Consider the following 16,321-nt stretch of genomic DNA (forward strand, 5'->3'; position numbering starts at 1 on the left):
TAAAAACAAGCAAGCACTTGAGTTTTCTAGTTTGATAAACTAGAATAGAGAATAAATGAGAATGGTAAAAAGAAAAGTCTCTAGAGGATTTTGTTCACTCATGTCAGACATGCCTTGAGGATACTCTGTATCTGCTGTTCTGCTGCATTGCCTTTAAAGGGGCAAGCACAGAAAATATCAAAAAAGACATCTAGCATGTCAATGACTACCAGGCCTGGGGCAACATTTAAAAAAAAAAAAAAAAGAGAAATAGAGCAATAATACAATTAAAGTCAATGTAAGCTGAACATTTACACAAAATAATTAGACAAATCTGCCTCAAGGCATTAAACATTTGAAATCATATATTAAAAAACAATTACGTAAAAAGCATGTAAATATGACATGAAATTTCTGCATATTTTCCAATCTGAGATGAGTCTTCTTACAAAACTTAAACACAAAAAAAATCTTGTATACTCACAGAGTATCCCTCAGAATACTGGAAATTTGCTGCTGCCCTTTCTTCAGCAGTTGGGCTCATGGGTTTGGGGTCTGACATTGACCTTTGTATGACCTTGGGAGCCCTAGGACTTGTTGGTGGACCTTTGGATAGATCTGTGGCAGAGCGTATTCTCTGTGGACTTGTGTCTCCAAGGGATTTCTCATAGGACAAATACTCAAGGGATTTGCTAGGGGATACACATGGGGAAATTGGAGAGTACAGTACTTTTGGGGATTTGGGAGGACCTGGGACAACCTGAAGAGTAGAGGCATCTGCTTTAAGGTGAGGAGACTGACCTATATCAAGTGGAGTGGGACGCCTCTTTGGAGAGGATGTTCTATCAGAGTCAGGATAATCTACTATAGTATCTACCTGCACAGAGTGCCCCCTAAGTGTTCCTGAGGAGTCTGTCTGTACAGAGATTTCAGTTAGGGCCTGAACCGAAACAGCTCCTCTTTCACCCATGCCATTTTTACCACCACGTGGTCTACTGCGCCTGCCTCGAGCAGGAACTTCCCATTCATCTTGGTCTTCATCATCTGTCTGTACACAGCTATCAACACTTTTCTTTGTACTTTTCTTTTTTCTTCCTGCAGTGTAGGCCTTTTCTGTATTATCTTCCTCATCTGTTTGGCAGCCACTGTCCATTTTTCTTTCTCCTGCCACAACAAGAGCCTCTGGTAGGACTTCACCTGGATACATCTGCCTGAACTTCTGTTCCTCCAACTGAAGTCTGAGCTGTTCTTGGAGTCTCTGGATCTGCTCTAACTGCTCCTGTTGCTGAGCATAAGTTTCCTTTTGCATCAAAAGGTGGGCCTGTCTCTCCTCTTCTTGCTGACATAGTATTTGCTGTTTCATGGCCTGAAGCTCTTCCAGTTCCTTCTGCACAAGAAGCTGCTCTTGCTCACGGAATCGCTGTATTTCCTGTCTCTCCCACTCAAGTTCCTCAGCCAAGCGTTGCTGCTTCATCTTCTCCAGCTCAAGAAGCTCACGCTCCATCTGGTACTGTCCATCTCCTGGAACCAAGGGTGAAGACAGAGCTTCTAAAGAGGCTGCAATTGCCTCCAGTGAAGCATTTGTGTAGGTGTCCAGTGCTGCCACTGTGGTGACTGTAGAAACTACATCTGCGAGAGCTGTGGAAAGGCCAGCCTTTGAAACAACAGTCTCCAGATTTAAGGGTAAGTCGCTTTGTTCTTCTGCTGTGGTTACAGCAATAGTTGAAAGAAAGCTGTGCGATCTAGTGAGAGGTTGATTCTGTAGAGTTGACAGTGACGGCATAGTATCACTTGTGTGCATGCCTGATAGAGTATTGTAGGATGTGCTAAAGATAGAGCCAGGCTGGGTGGTTATGGCATACGTAGAAGGAACTGGTGCAGCTACAGAAGAATAAACAATACCATTGGAAGATCTTAGGACACTAGAAACACCATAGTGGGTTCCAACTGCTGAAGTAATCCTGGCTTGTGTGTACTGTGGAACTGTCATTCCAGTGCACACTCCTGTAGACTTGTTCGAATAGTCTACAGCTTCACCTGTTAAAAGTTCATTTTGATAGATTAGAGTTCAGCACATACAAGGAGTGCAACGGTAAGAGCATTGAGATAACCATGCATCATCCAAAGGACGGAAAATTAAAAAAGTACACTGAATAGCATGCAGCGACATGCAAAAAAATAAAAAATAAATAAAAAATTGAGAGCATGCGAAATTACTTCCCAAAAACAGGCATGCATACAAAAATAAAAATTAAAAAAATCAGCTGGGAATAAGCAGAGGTAACTCAAAATGATATCGAGAAGAAAGATCTTCAATGTCATACTGACCTGCCACCGAAATTTTTCCAGATGTCAGGTCTACAGCACCTTCAGTGACCTCCTTGTAATCATAACTATGCTTACTTTTATATAGGAAGAGACCAGCCTCTGCCAAGTTTGTGTCCGACATTGAGGGTTTAATTCCCCCAAGACCTCTCATACCATAAGGAGTACGATCATATTGATAATGGTCATCTCTGTATCCAAAGCGATCCTCTGGTAATGGAGCTGAGGGCTGCTGAGTTGTACAGCTGCTTGCAAAAGGAAGCTTGTACACTACATCACAGCAGACTGCTCTTCTTCCAGCAGTAAGATCTACTGGTTTTCCATCATCCTCTGTAATTACAGCAGTGACCACCTCTGCAGTGGACCCATTCATTGCAACCACAGTTTGTGCAGGTTTTACTGTGGTGAGGTCAACTGCACCGGATAAGCCTGTTTCTAGACGAGGTGGTACAGTTGCACCAATTCCATTGCTTGCATTTGTAGGAGCCATTGTTACAGGAACAGTTTTACAAATTGTTGTAGAGAGATTTATGGGTTTCTCTGGTTGAGAATCCACAGGCCTGTAAATAATTTGAGACACAGGCTCAAAGGACTTAGCTGTTGTAAGTTGGAGAGGCATTGATGTGGACAGAGATGCATCTCCCCCATAAGCTACAGTGGCTGTGCATGTGAGGATGGTGATGTTGTCAGTAACTACTGAGACTGAGGAAGTATCAGTGCTTAGGTTTACTACAGATGACTGCACAGCACTTTGCTGACGTCCACCACTATCAAAAGCAAGGGACTGTCGTCTTGACTCAGAGGAAGACAGATCCACACCTTTCATGGATGTTTCTGCATCTAATTTTGGGGTTCGGAGATCCACCACTTCACCAGGATGGTAGGCATGACCATTCTGCACTTGAACTGGCTCGGGTTTTATGTTATCTTGAACAACAGAGATGCCAGTGGCTCTTGGAATGGGACGTGGAGGTGGTGTTCGTTCATGCACAACAGACACCGTGGTTCTTTGGACTTCAGTGGTAACTACCTGAACGCCAACATTTGGAATAATTGACTGAGGCTGTGCTGAGGCTGAAATAGCCTCGTAGACATGACTCATGCTAGAAACTACCTTCTCTGGACCACATATTTCTTGACTTTCAATAGATTCAGTAATTCGCGTGAATGCCAAAGGTACTCTAGTTGTTTGTGACTGTGGAGGTGGTTGAGGTGGTGAAGGAGGCGGTTTCTGAGGTGATTCTTGGCTAGGACTTATTGAGGCTTGGGTCATGATACCTTCTGTAGGTGAACCAGGCTGAGATGGCAAAGTAATAACAACATAAGTGTCACGTAAAACCTTGCCAAACCTGGGTGATGTAGGGGACTTGAGAGGAGATGTGGCCTTACTTTCAGCAGAAGGACTTAGATTAAGGACACTATCTGCACTGCTTGTACTCAGTATGGTAGGTCTTGCAGGTGTGTGGGCTGTAAAGGGTGGCTGAGCACCAGCCATGGGTTTGGGAGCTATGGGGGGTTTAACAGTCTCCCCAGGTTTGTGACTGAAGGTTAGGCCTGCAGGAATAGAGGATGGCTTAGGTGGTACAGGTGGAGGAACATGGGGCTTATAGCCTGGAGTTAGAGGCTGTCTTATTGGTACACTGTCTCCTGTGGTTGGCATGCCAACTGGAGTAGTTCTTGGGGGGACCTGTGGTGGAGTCTTTTTGGGATACACAGAGGGTTTGGGTAGCGTTGGAGGGGGTAAGGGTGGGGGAACTGGAATGTCTGCTTTTTCTAGAGATGCAGCTCTGCGTAGTACTACTGGTTTGGGAGGAACTGGTGGAGCAGTTGATACAACACTAGGTGTAGTGGATACTATATATTGTGGTACTGTGGGCAAAGGTGATACACTTACAACTACTGGGGCTGAAGGTCTTGAAATTATACTAGGAACTGGTGCTGTAAAAGAGTCAATATGACTAGGGGCTGGTGACTTGGACAAGTCAACAACACCTGTCTGCTCAATTCCTACATCTTTCTCTGTGGCATCCTGTGAATCACTTGATACTGCAGGCAATGTTACTTCTGTTTGTAGTGGCAAATCATCTATGATTGGCTCTGAGGCTGATGTTTTCTGGAAAGCCTCATCCACAAGTGGTTCTGGTTCAGTCTTTGTAACTGAAGCTATAGCTTTCCCAGAGTCCTGTGTTTGATCAGGAATGCTCTCTTCACCAGATTCCTCTTCACCTGATGAGCACTGTGTCACTCTCAGATCAGGTATAGGCAGTATTCTACGTAGGGGTGCTGGCTCAGTTTTTTCAACCTGGGCTATTGTTGTCCCTTGTGCCACGGCACTCAGATCAGGGCCTGCTTGAGTTGGACTTGTTCCTGGGGTTAGTACTGTTCTTTGCTTTTTCATAAGTTCTTCATAGGCTGCTTCTGCATCTAATAATGGTCTTCCATCCTTTCCAGACTGGCCTGTGATGCTTGATGACATAGTGCTTTGATCTTTGCTTGAGTCAGTATCGGGCAACACAGTTTCTGCTTTAGGAACATCTTCTACAGACTTACTGGGTGTTCTCTCTTTTTCCTTAAGCATTAGCTCTTTTTTTCTTTGCATCATGTCCTCATAAACCTCATCAGGTGACCTCAGGGGTTTTTGGGGTTTCTCTGACACAAAAAGTTTATTTGGTTCCTGCTCGTAGGATGCATCATCTACAAGAGACTCATATGCATAATCTTCTATCAGCATGCCTCCATAAAGAGATTCTTTACCAGGTGGATGTTCCTTTCCATCATTATTTGGAGATTTGACCTTGAGCATAATCTCTTCATATGCCTCATCTGCACTTTTTAATGTGTGTTTTCTCTTTTCTTTGGACTGACTATCAACATGTTGCTCATCCGTTGGAGAGTACAGTGAGACTGATGTTGGTAACTGATACACTTTTTGGACAGCAACAATTTTTTCTGGGAGAATCTCAAAGCTCTCTGGTTCTGATTCCATGCTTGGGGAGAGGTCTGAGCAGGAAGACCTGCGGAATTCCTCCATCTCTGCTTCCTGTCGTAGCTCTTCTGTCGGAGATGCATCCTCAATTGGTGAGAGGTTGCTTGGCGGAGTTTTGGGCCTTTCTCTCCTTCTCTGTGCCCGTATCTCTTCCTTGTCTTTCTTTGACTTTTTTCCTGTGCCCTTCTGCTTCTCCTGTTCTCTCAGAAGCTCCTCTTCTTCTCTCATTTCCTCTTCCTCTGATGAATCCTCAATGGTAGGAAGCATCTGACCTGGCTGCCGGTGCTTTGCTTTCCTCTGCTGCTTGCCCTCACCACTAGACCGAACATGACCTGGGCTGCTGCTGTCACTGTCTTCATCAAGAGAAGATAAAGATGTTGGAGATGTTCCTGGTGTAAAACTGGATGCATGTAAACTGGAAGAGCCTTCACCTCTTGACCTGTCATCAGGAGAGTCTGTAAGGCTCTCTAGCTCACCGTCATCTGATGTCTGACGTACAGTTGCTGTACTGTTGAGTTCAATTGTTTTGAAATGTCGTATGCCAGCTCCACTGTCTACTGAAGGTTGTTCTCCTTTAGCTAGTTCTTCAATTTTAGTCACAGAGATAATACTCTTTCTTTCAGGCTCATCTTCTGGACTGATACTGCTCTTTTTGAGAAGGCGTCTTCCTTTAGACAATTCATTTTTGTCCTTATCATCTTTCTTTGTATTTTGTTCCATTTGCTTCTTTTCTTGATCTTTAATTTTCCGTCTAGCAAAGTTTTCTTCATCAGATGGTGATGCATCCTCATCTGCGCTCATCTCTATGATCTGCTTCCGGATGAAATCCTCCTCATCCATAGGACTCTCCATTTCTACTTCCTTATCTCCAACAGGCTTTTTTCTTTGCAGTTTAGGTGAAGGTTCTCCCTCACTACTGTCCTCAAAAAAATCTCCTTGGATATCAGTTGGAACCAGGAGCTTTTTCCGCTCTTTTTTTTGTGCATCGATCTTTTGCTCTTCAGCTTCTCCATGTTGGTCATCCTCTGAGCTGGGTTCTGGAGACATTGGCAACACCTCTAGACGACGCTTGACCTTCGGAGTTTCAGTTTGTGATTCCTCTTTAGATGTTGTCTGAGCCTCTAGTATTGGAAGGACAGTGCTTTCCAACTTGGCCAAGTCTGATGGACTCGTGGGGCTGCTTTCTTTATCTTTCTCACCAGGCTCCCTCAGTAGCTCACTCTCTTTTACTGGGACAGCAGCCTCTTCTTTATTCTACAAAAAAGAAAAAGAATTAGAATTTGACAAGTTATAATTTCAACCATAATAAAAACATGCATTATATTTATTAAGGGAAAAAAGAACTACATAAGATAATAGTTGGGATACTGTAGGTGTCTAGTCAACGAACCTAGATTTTTACAATTTATCTATACCTCTACCTAGGATCAATTCTTGGATACTGTAGGTGTCTACACAACTGAAGCTAGTTTATTAAGACGTCTATACCTCTACAGCTACATGTACAGTTACCTCTCCAGATTCATCAATTTTATTAGGCTTTATCAATGGTGAAACATCATCCCATTTTTCTTCTGGTTCAGAGGTCAACTTCCCCTCCTCTGATTTGTTTCTTTCCTGTTGGCTAAATGTAGACGATGGGGAGACTAGTTCTACATCATGGTCTAGGCTATGGGGCACACACTTAGCTGTAGATTCAAGTTTAGTTTTATTAGTGATTTCCAGGTCAGTTACAGACAGTGCTTTTTCCATCAGTTCCTCACTAGCTAATCTATCTTTCTCACTAGACGTGGTAGATGTTACATCAGGGGTTTGGACTTGTTGTGTAGACTGAATCTCTTCAGGCCTAATCTCAATTACGTCTTTTTTGTCTTCATTATTACTAACCACTGGGGATGAGGGGACTTCTATTTTCTGGTCAGTTAGAGTCTTTGGCATGGCAGACTGTTCTAGATCTTTTTCTGTCACAGAGTCTGGAATCTGCCTAATATCCTTCTGTTCTGGCAATATTTCTGCTACCATCTCAATTACAGCAGAAGCCTGGGCTTGTTGTGTAGACTGCATCTCTTCAGGCTTATTCTCAATTATTGCTTTTATATCTTCATTCTTACTAATCACCGGGGATGAGGGGACTTCTATTTTCTGGTCAGTAAGACCCTTTGGCATGGCAGATTGTTCTAGATCTTTTTCTGACACAGAGTCTGGAATCTGCCTAATATCCTTCTGTTCTGGCAATATTTCTTCTACCATCTCATTCACAGCAGGAGTCTGGGCTTGTTGTGTAGACTGCATCTCTTCAGCCTTAATCTCAATTATTGCTTTTATGTCTTCATTCTGACTATCCACTGGGGATGAGGAGACTCCTATTTTCTGGTTAGTAAGACCAATTGGCATGACAGACTGTTCTAGAGCTTTTTCTGTCACAGTGTCTGGAACTTGCCTAATTTCCTCTTCTTCTGGAAATAATTTTTCTTCCATGTCTGAAACATTATGATTACTAACAGATGATAGTCCATCTCTAATGACTTCACAATCATTCTCATTCTCTGTAATGCCAGCATCTGACTCTGTGTTTTGCTCACAGACTTTCTCTGTTTCTGACATTTTTTTCTCTGGTTCGGGAGCAGCTTCTTGAAAGCCTGGAGGGTATGCATCCCCCATATTTTTCTCCTCTATGTTTTTATCTAAACTAATCTCTTGTTGAGAGAAAGTGCTTTCAGAACTAAATTCAAATTTCATGGTGTCAGACATAGTCTTGGGAGTGACTTTCTCCTCTGTGTTCTCAAGGATCTCTAATTCTCCACCTGCTTGATCTGGCATACATTTTTCCAGCTCTGTTTTATCTGTGCTCATCTGTTCCTTTTCCAGTGGCTTATTCTCTTTTTCTACACAGATCTCTTTAGTGCAGTGCTCCTTTGGGTTATTTGTACTAACATTTTCAGCTCCATTCGCCAATATTTTTTCTGTGAAGCTGGGTTCAGTAACTGGAGATGGTGAGAGCTCATCTAATTGTGTCTGTGATGTGTCCTCTACCTCTACCTTATCTTCTGTTAGACTTTTTTCAGATTTCTCATTGATCATATCTACAGAAATATCATCTGCCATAAGACTAGAATCTTTGCTAGTGACTTCTGACTTTTGAGATGGGTCTTTCATCTGTGGCATTTGTACAATAATCTCTTCTTTGTCACATACACCCACATTGCTTGGGGGGGTTAACGGTGTTGTTTCTGTAACCTCTTCTGTTAATTCATTATCTAAAATGGCCTCCTCTATGACTCCATTTTTAAGTTGATCTGCTTTATTCTCTGGCTCTACAGATTCTTCCTGATCAGTTATATTATAGGAATGCTGATCATCACTGGGCTCACTGGACTCAATCCTTGCTGCCTCAATTTGCACAGAGGCCTCAGGTTTCCTCTCTGGCACATCCCCTATGCTACCTTGATCAGGATCAGTAGTTGCTGTCTCAATAGAGCTTTCCTTTACAGGGATGTTATCTGCTGTATCTACATTTGAGGGTAGTGTGAGCTCTTCGGATTGTTTCTCTGTAGTCTCACAATGTGGTTCCTTCCTTATAGGAGAGCTTGCGTTAGACTCTGTCATTTTAATCTCTGTGGCTGGCTCTGATGTCTCAGTGGATTGTGGCTCTATTTCTTTTTCTGAAAAAGCTTCCATGTCACTAACCAGAAGGGTCTGAATAACATTATCAATTATAGTTGCCTCCTGGCTGCTTTCAGACTCTGTGTTAGCATATTCTAACTTTTGAACCTGGCACTGTTCTGGCTCACTTTTCTCTGCATTCTGTGCCTCTGCACGGTCCTCAGTTTGTTCTACAGTTTCAGCCTGTTCTACATCTGCCTTTTTCACATCTTCTAAAACATGAGGTGAAGGTGGGGTGTCTTCCTTAACTATTTGCTCAGGCGCAACTGAAACACTCTCTGTGTTTTCATTCAGAGTGCTCTCTTCGGGTACTACCTGTGTACTTTTCGGTACTGGCTCTGCTGTAACCCCTTGTTCTGCATCTGTATTTTTGACATCTTTAGCATCAACTTTGGCTGAGACTGGCTCAGACTTATCAGCTGAGGCCTGAGTTATGCTGGGCATCCGTGTTAGCCCTTTGGCAGGGGTAGCAGTGGCAGTAGGTGCAGGAGAGGAAGGGGTGGAGGATGCAGCACGGGCTGGGGAGGAGGGAGGGGTGGGTTCGTGTTTGGCTGGTAGCTTGGATGGAGAAGGTGGAGGTGGCATATCCCCAAGTTGCCCAGAGAGAGCCCTTTGAGTCTGGCAGTTTAGGCAGAGCCATTCTTTCTGTAAAAAAGGAATAATACCATATTTTAGATAAAGTATTGAAAGTTGAGGTCCTATAATACATTTTAAGCCTCTCATTCAGTTTTGTTGCACAATGCATTTAACTATAATCCTCTAATTCTACAACAAAGGATAACTCACTCTACTTCTGGAGTGCTTTTTAAATGTATGCAACTTAAGAGATCGTTCATTCATTATTAAAAGTAATGGGATGAACCTTTATCAGTTCCGTGTCAGAAAAACCTGTTCAGCAAAAACTGCACCTCAACAGTTAACAGTTGCTAGTGAATATATACGGAGTGAGCGCATATACATGTGTGGTGTACTGTATGTGTGAACGTGGGTGTTTTAGACTTTATTTTTAGGCTAATAGTGAAGTAAACAAGCTGAAAGATTAAACAGGTTTAGGCAGTACTGTGTAGATGTATGGTATTCCTCTAACTTGCAAAGGTAGGCTACAAAAAATTATCTATTTAGAGTCAATTAAATCTGCTAGTAAACACACTGTAGAATGGAATATAGAAAATGTGGTCTACTTTTGTAACTAGTATCCTTTCAGCATAATTTACTTGAGAGACCACATGGGAAAAAATTCCATCCCCCACTTACGCTATGATTGAGATTTGAACACAGCTCAGTTTCAAACTAACAACTGTTTATGGCTGTTTCCCTGAATTCCAGCCCACAGGAATTTATTTAGACAGATTTTAAAGATGCAAAACACTGGAGCTGCTGAAAGCTACAAAAAGAACAACACCTGAAATGTACTGAACCTTGTGGCGTCAAGCAGAGCACTCCACGCCACTGGATGCACCACAAATGGCAACGTCAGAGATGAATATTACATGCTCGTGGGGGATGTGGATGCCACATGCAGGCAGTCCTCTCATGAGGAATCATGCCCCACTGGCTGACGTAAATTCAGAGCGATCTATGTTAGGCTTCAGTGCTGAGGCATGCCTAGCTACGTTTTGGTTCTCCAATGGCTTAGCTGCAGGGTTTAGACTAAATCTAGAGGAGGTCTGGTATCCCTGTGCCATGCGATGACAGAGACACTCTTAAAAATGGATATTTCATACCAAAAGTTGTATGGCAAAGGCGCAATACTGGTGTGCAAGGACACAGTTCAAGGACAAAGACACACAATCCTAATGAAACCCTATGAGATGAACGAATGATGTGATTGTAACCTTATGAAAGGTACTTGTATTTCAACATTATGCTGAAAGGTACATTAGATGAGAAGGAAATATTATCCTTTCTATCTAAGGAAACATTGACCAACAATTACACATCTAAGAAATTAGGAAAATAAAAAAGTCAAGTCAAACACAGTTTGCTAAATCACATTATGAGCAAAAACAGATGTCTGCTCTCACTTCCAATGCAGCTTGAAAATGAAACACAGACTTGGAAATGAAGAGTTGCGCTCAACTCCTTTTCATGTAATTCATCTGCAACAAAGTAATCTGCCCATGTGCCAGATCACAAATTACAAGATCAGACAGAACGTAGACTTGGAACTGGATGAAAACGGATCTATTTGACTCACAGGTCACAGACTTCAATTACAATATGAAACATAAATTGAGTCATTTTATTCAATATCTGGCCACTAACAGGCTAGCATACTCATGTATTTCAAAATGTACTAGTCTCACAAACAGAGGCATTAAATCCAACAGTCTCAGAGGTGAAGAGACTGTAAATGATGTGAAATAATGAGAGTTCGGCAGTCACATGATTTGTGGGCTTGGGCTGAAAGCACTGCTTGTCTTCTCACCACTTATTCTTTCATATTTGCTGAGTTTGCAGACAGGGATATCAGACAGAGCTACATGAAGTTTTATTTATTTTTTTATGAGGGCCAGACGTCTTAACAGCATCTTAGGCAGCTGATAAGGGATCGTGAGATTTATTACAGATTATTTGAAAGGTAAATTTGCCATGTTGGATCTACTGTAGAGAAAAATGGGTATAGAAAAATGCATGTTAGTGCGACGGTGCATTTTAATTTTGTAGCTTTTTCAGGAGAAGCATATCCCATGAAGATTTAATAAAAAAAAAGATCACAGCATAGAGTAATAGTGAGCAGTAAAAAGCACAGTAAGAAAAAACATCCCATCCTTTCTTCCTAAGAAATCCATCTATCATTTTTATTGTGATACCATTTCAAGAGGGACTTTAGCTGCTTAATTACAAGAAGTGTAACAAAAGTTTTCTTAGGCTCTTCCTTTAATGGCACAAGAAACCTGACCTGAATTTAAGTTTCCCTCTCTATCAATCAGGAAAACTGTGCTTTAAAATCCTTATCCAATGAGCACAGATGGGTGTGCTTACTCTCAAAGCCAGAATGTGTGTACATGTGTGAAATCTGTCAATAAAGGTGTGAAACCGAGCTAAATTTACTAAAATCCCAAAGACTACAGCAGACTTACTTTGCTAATGCAATACACTCACTAAACCTTCCATGTCAAATGAAGTTTCCATCAAAATTTGTTCTTTACAGTTATTTTTTCCAAATGCAAAATAATAAAAATCGCCAAGGCAATACTTTCAAAACAGATACATGCTAAATCTTTGTCATTTGTCAAATGTCAAATGTCACGGTTTTACTGTACTGAGGGACACAACTGCATTTTGGTGGAATCAGTGATTACCAAGGCAAATGTTGGCTCGTAATTATCAAAATGATCATTTATCAGTACACACAATAAGCCTTTATATTTAATTTACAGATTCAAATATGACCAAATTAAATATTCAAGTCAAATTGTTTTCTACTCCTCTCATAAACGCACAATAAGCAAACAAATAGGAAGTCATATTTTCTCAATAACCTTTCCACACGCTTCCTCCTCCAAATTCTAATATCATTCACCGCCTCCTCTCTCGCACTCAATGCTCTTTCTTTCTCTCCTCCTCTCACATCCGCCACCCTTCTTCCTCTCCTTATTAGCTAGCTACAGTAGGTCTGTGTGAGGTTCAAACTTCCTGTAAGACTCCGTGTTGGCACCATACCGATTTCCTGGTGCTGCCTGCACAGTTAAAATGTGCCAGTTTTCATTATACTAAGAATCTGATGTTATCAACACATAAAATACTACAAAAACAAAAGACGAACTTCAGATATCTCACTGTGTATGTGTACTTTAATATCTGTTAGTTTTTAAGTCAAAGTAAACAGTAAAAGCTAGTGAAAAAAAAAAGAAACATTAAAGGGATAGTTCATGCAAAAATGAAAATTCTGCCATTAATTACTCACCCTCATTTCGTTCCAAACCCATAAGCCCTTCATTTATCTTCAGAGCACAATTTACGATATTGTTGATGAAATCCAAGCGCTTTTTGACCACAACACTACGTCACATGGACTATTTTAATAATGTCCTTACTACCTTTCTGGACCTTGAACGTGTCAGTTGTCTATGCAGGGTCAGAAAGCTCTCAGATTTCATCAAAAAATATTAATTTTGTGAGTAATTAATGACAGAATTTTCATTTTTAGGTGAACTATCCTTGTAAGTTTTCAAAAATTTCAGACACACATTGAAATTTGGGTTAGTATAACATGTATTTCTCAGTGGCAAGACTGCCGTCTTTGTACACCGAGAGCTTGGTTTAATGGACAGGGTACCTTGTGGCTGTCTCTCCGTCAGGCACACACACAAAACACCTTCACATCTAAAAATACGACTGCTTTCAAAACATCAGGGAGAGGATGGCACGTGGTGGACACTGCAGGAATGCGTCTGGACTAAAAGAGAGCCTTTCGAGCTCAAAGGAAAACACACACAGTCACATACACGACAATAAAAGCTTGCTGCCACAAAGAGGACCATCTCCCATGATGTCCTGGAGTCATTCTTGGCTCTGCCTCTTCCACTCTTTTGCCACTCTGGCTATTTTTGCCTCAACATACTGGAGAGTACAGAGGCGCAGCTTTATGCAAGCCAGACAGGTAAATTAAAATCCATACAATTCCATACAAATCCATACAAGTCACACTGTATGATTAAACAAAGAATAAATAATGAATATTTGAAAGTCCAGGTAAAATTACTATTTGGGGCCATTACTTGGACATTCACATCGTTCTGTAGATTAAGAGACCCAAAGGTGTTTCAGGGAAATGCTGGCTAGAAATCAGAAGATTGCTAAAGATAAACAAAGCAAACATCCTAATCAAACAGACAGGCGGACAGATCTCCATGGTGATGGAAGGCACACAGACACACACGTCTGTACACATTATATAAAGTGATCAAATAGACAGATTGGGAGACGGCACTGTAGCTATGGGAACAGAACAAGCAGACAGAGGCGGATATGAAGTGTTAGGAAGAATTAAGAATGAGTTTAACTTCTCACCTCTAGGCAAAAATGTAAACAGACTTGCAAAATTTGGGAGGAATCTTTTATCTTTTTCAAATGTGTTGTAAAGGCAACCCTGGGTTTTTAAGACTTTTATGGCGTAATATAATGTAAATGATGTCTCTTACTGAAATATGCAGTAGAAAACCTATGAAATCCATATAATTTTCTACATTTTTTTTTTTTACATTATTTCAATGACGTGAAATGGCTGCACTCTGTGAGCTACTGCCGCTACCTGTTGCTATTTTTACCGCAACAAAACTCGGAAAATAAAATACTGATACAATGCCACATTGTACGGCTTTTGGTTGTAATTTTCAGTCGAAGGGCAACAAGAGAAGCGATGCACGTCTTGACTGCTTTCCTAGTGATAAGAAGAGAAGAAAAGAATGGGAAGATGCCTGTCAATGAATAAAACTTCCTAAAGACCTGCGTCTTTGTTCTCTCCACTTTAGCCCTGATGCCTTTGAGGCTTTTAGTAGACCACAGGTAAAGAAAGAGCTTACAAACAGCAGAGACAAGAAATGCTAGATGCCATCTTGGCAGGATGTAAACATGCCGAAGCTTGTCATGACGCAGCAGCCACTGAAGGAGTTTCTCAGCATGGATTTTACTCGATATCCTGGGCTGTTTAGACATCTTTTTACACAAACATAGACTGTTCCTCAGTTGTGGTGCCATTTTAACCACAACCAACAATTACACAATTAATAAAGAATATCAATATAAAAAAACGAACATATTTTTTGAAAATACTGTGTTTACATAAAACAAGACAAAAGAGAAAATGTAATTTCCACCACATTGTGCTATTAAACACAATGCATAATTTGAAATGGTGGAGTGGTGGAAATGTTCATGGCGTTTTTAATTTGACAAAAATGAAATATGTTTTAAAGGCAGAGAAAGCTATCACATTTTGATAAGGAGAATAATATGCAATGATGAATCATGCACAATGAGACCCGAAACACATATTTAGAAAATAAATTATGATTTCATGTTGACTTTTAGGGTTATACGATTATTTGGTTAAATGCATTCTGACAATGTTATTCTCTGTTGAAATGCATCCTTTTTATCAAAGCTGAATCAAATCAGGTCAAAGACAGAATGCGATCACGCCTGCTCTACAGCTATACAGCGACAGCACAATAGCATGAAGCAATTCTGGCTGTTGGATGCTCAGATTTAGGGAGGTGGTGGATTATGTAAAACTGTGGAGTTCTGCTCTGAGGGAGGCCATGCAGTGCTGTATCTGACCCCAGGCTGGAAATACTGAGGAAGGGGAGTCAGCTAAATCTATTAGGCTGGTGAGGAGGGAGGTGGATGGGTCACAGAGTGCGTGAGCGTGTGGGCAAAACCATGGAGAATAGAGGCATGGCAGAAGACAAACAACATGCAGTTGATTGCATGTTACACTCGGGCTGTCTCTGACTGTATGCATGGAATGAATGGGTCATCTTTGAGGTGGGGGCGCACTGTGGGGAGGGATGACACATCAGGTGGCTGGCAAGTGACTCAAAGCCTAAGGCAGATGGCCAACCAAAAAAAAAAAAAACACACACCCAAGAGTGTGAAATCTAATCCCTGGTCCAGTTCTCTGTGGGACTGTTGTGAAACTGTCAACACTGTGCCACATGGCAAAAGCGTCACACCTGATTTGTCCAACATTGCCGATCTCATTAGCCATAAATGGACAATGTTACATTGCTTATTAACTAAGAGCAGTCATTCCAATTACAAGTTAGGGCAACTAAAAACAGTGATACCATATTTAAACTAAAGAATCATGTCTTTTGTTCTTTAGTCTAAAAGAAATTAACGTTTTTGAGCAAAAAATTCCAGGATTTTTCTCAAAATAGAGTACGAATTATTTATTCAGTGTGAATGAATGGGTTAAAACCGCAGTGTTAATGCAGCTTCAAAGGGCTCTACACAATCCCAGCAGAGGATATAGGGTATAGTGGAACGTTTTCCTCAAAAACCTTATTTTGAATCTATGTAACTGGACTTTACATAAGCAAGTGAATTTTTCACACCAATATTATGCTAATATGGATTCTGTTTGTTCTGTTCTGTTTTTTTTATTTCATAATTATTTTTTATTTTTAAAGAAAAGGACTGAAAATAAGTCGAAATTACATCTGTAACCATCAACATTATGATAAGTACTGTCGGCTGAGCTCACCTTGTCCTAAACCCATAATATTCATGACACATGAAATGAGTAAAATGTTCATTTAAAGGAGTAGTTCACTTCCAGAACAAAAGTACAAAGTGAACATGCAAAGAAGATCAAACACCCTTTACAAATAATTGTACAACAGTGATGTAGGGTGATTT

The 16,321-nt window shown here is 41.1% G+C and overlaps 1 protein-coding gene across 8 annotated transcripts in view; it reads right to left on the bottom strand.

The window, feature by feature from the left end:
- Window positions 1–16,321, bottom strand: part of pcloa (piccolo presynaptic cytomatrix protein a) — a 47,234-nt gene that overhangs the window by 22,350 nt on the left and 8,563 nt on the right. For all 8 annotated transcript variants that reach the window (XM_051107196.1, XM_051107195.1, XM_051107193.1 and 5 more), the window contains exons 4-6: window positions 9,269–9,598; window positions 2,308–6,544; window positions 464–2,016 (exon numbers count right to left, since the gene is read on the bottom strand). In XM_051107196.1, coding sequence (XP_050963153.1) covers window positions 464–2,016; window positions 2,308–6,544; window positions 9,269–9,598 — 6,120 coding nt within the window. The remainder of the gene's footprint in view (window positions 1–463; window positions 2,017–2,307; window positions 6,545–9,268; window positions 9,599–16,321) is intronic.

Source organism: Labeo rohita, chromosome 4 (genome assembly GCF_022985175.1).
Source record: "Labeo rohita strain BAU-BD-2019 chromosome 4, IGBB_LRoh.1.0, whole genome shotgun sequence".
NCBI classification, from domain to species: domain Eukaryota; kingdom Metazoa; phylum Chordata; class Actinopteri; order Cypriniformes; family Cyprinidae; genus Labeo; species Labeo rohita.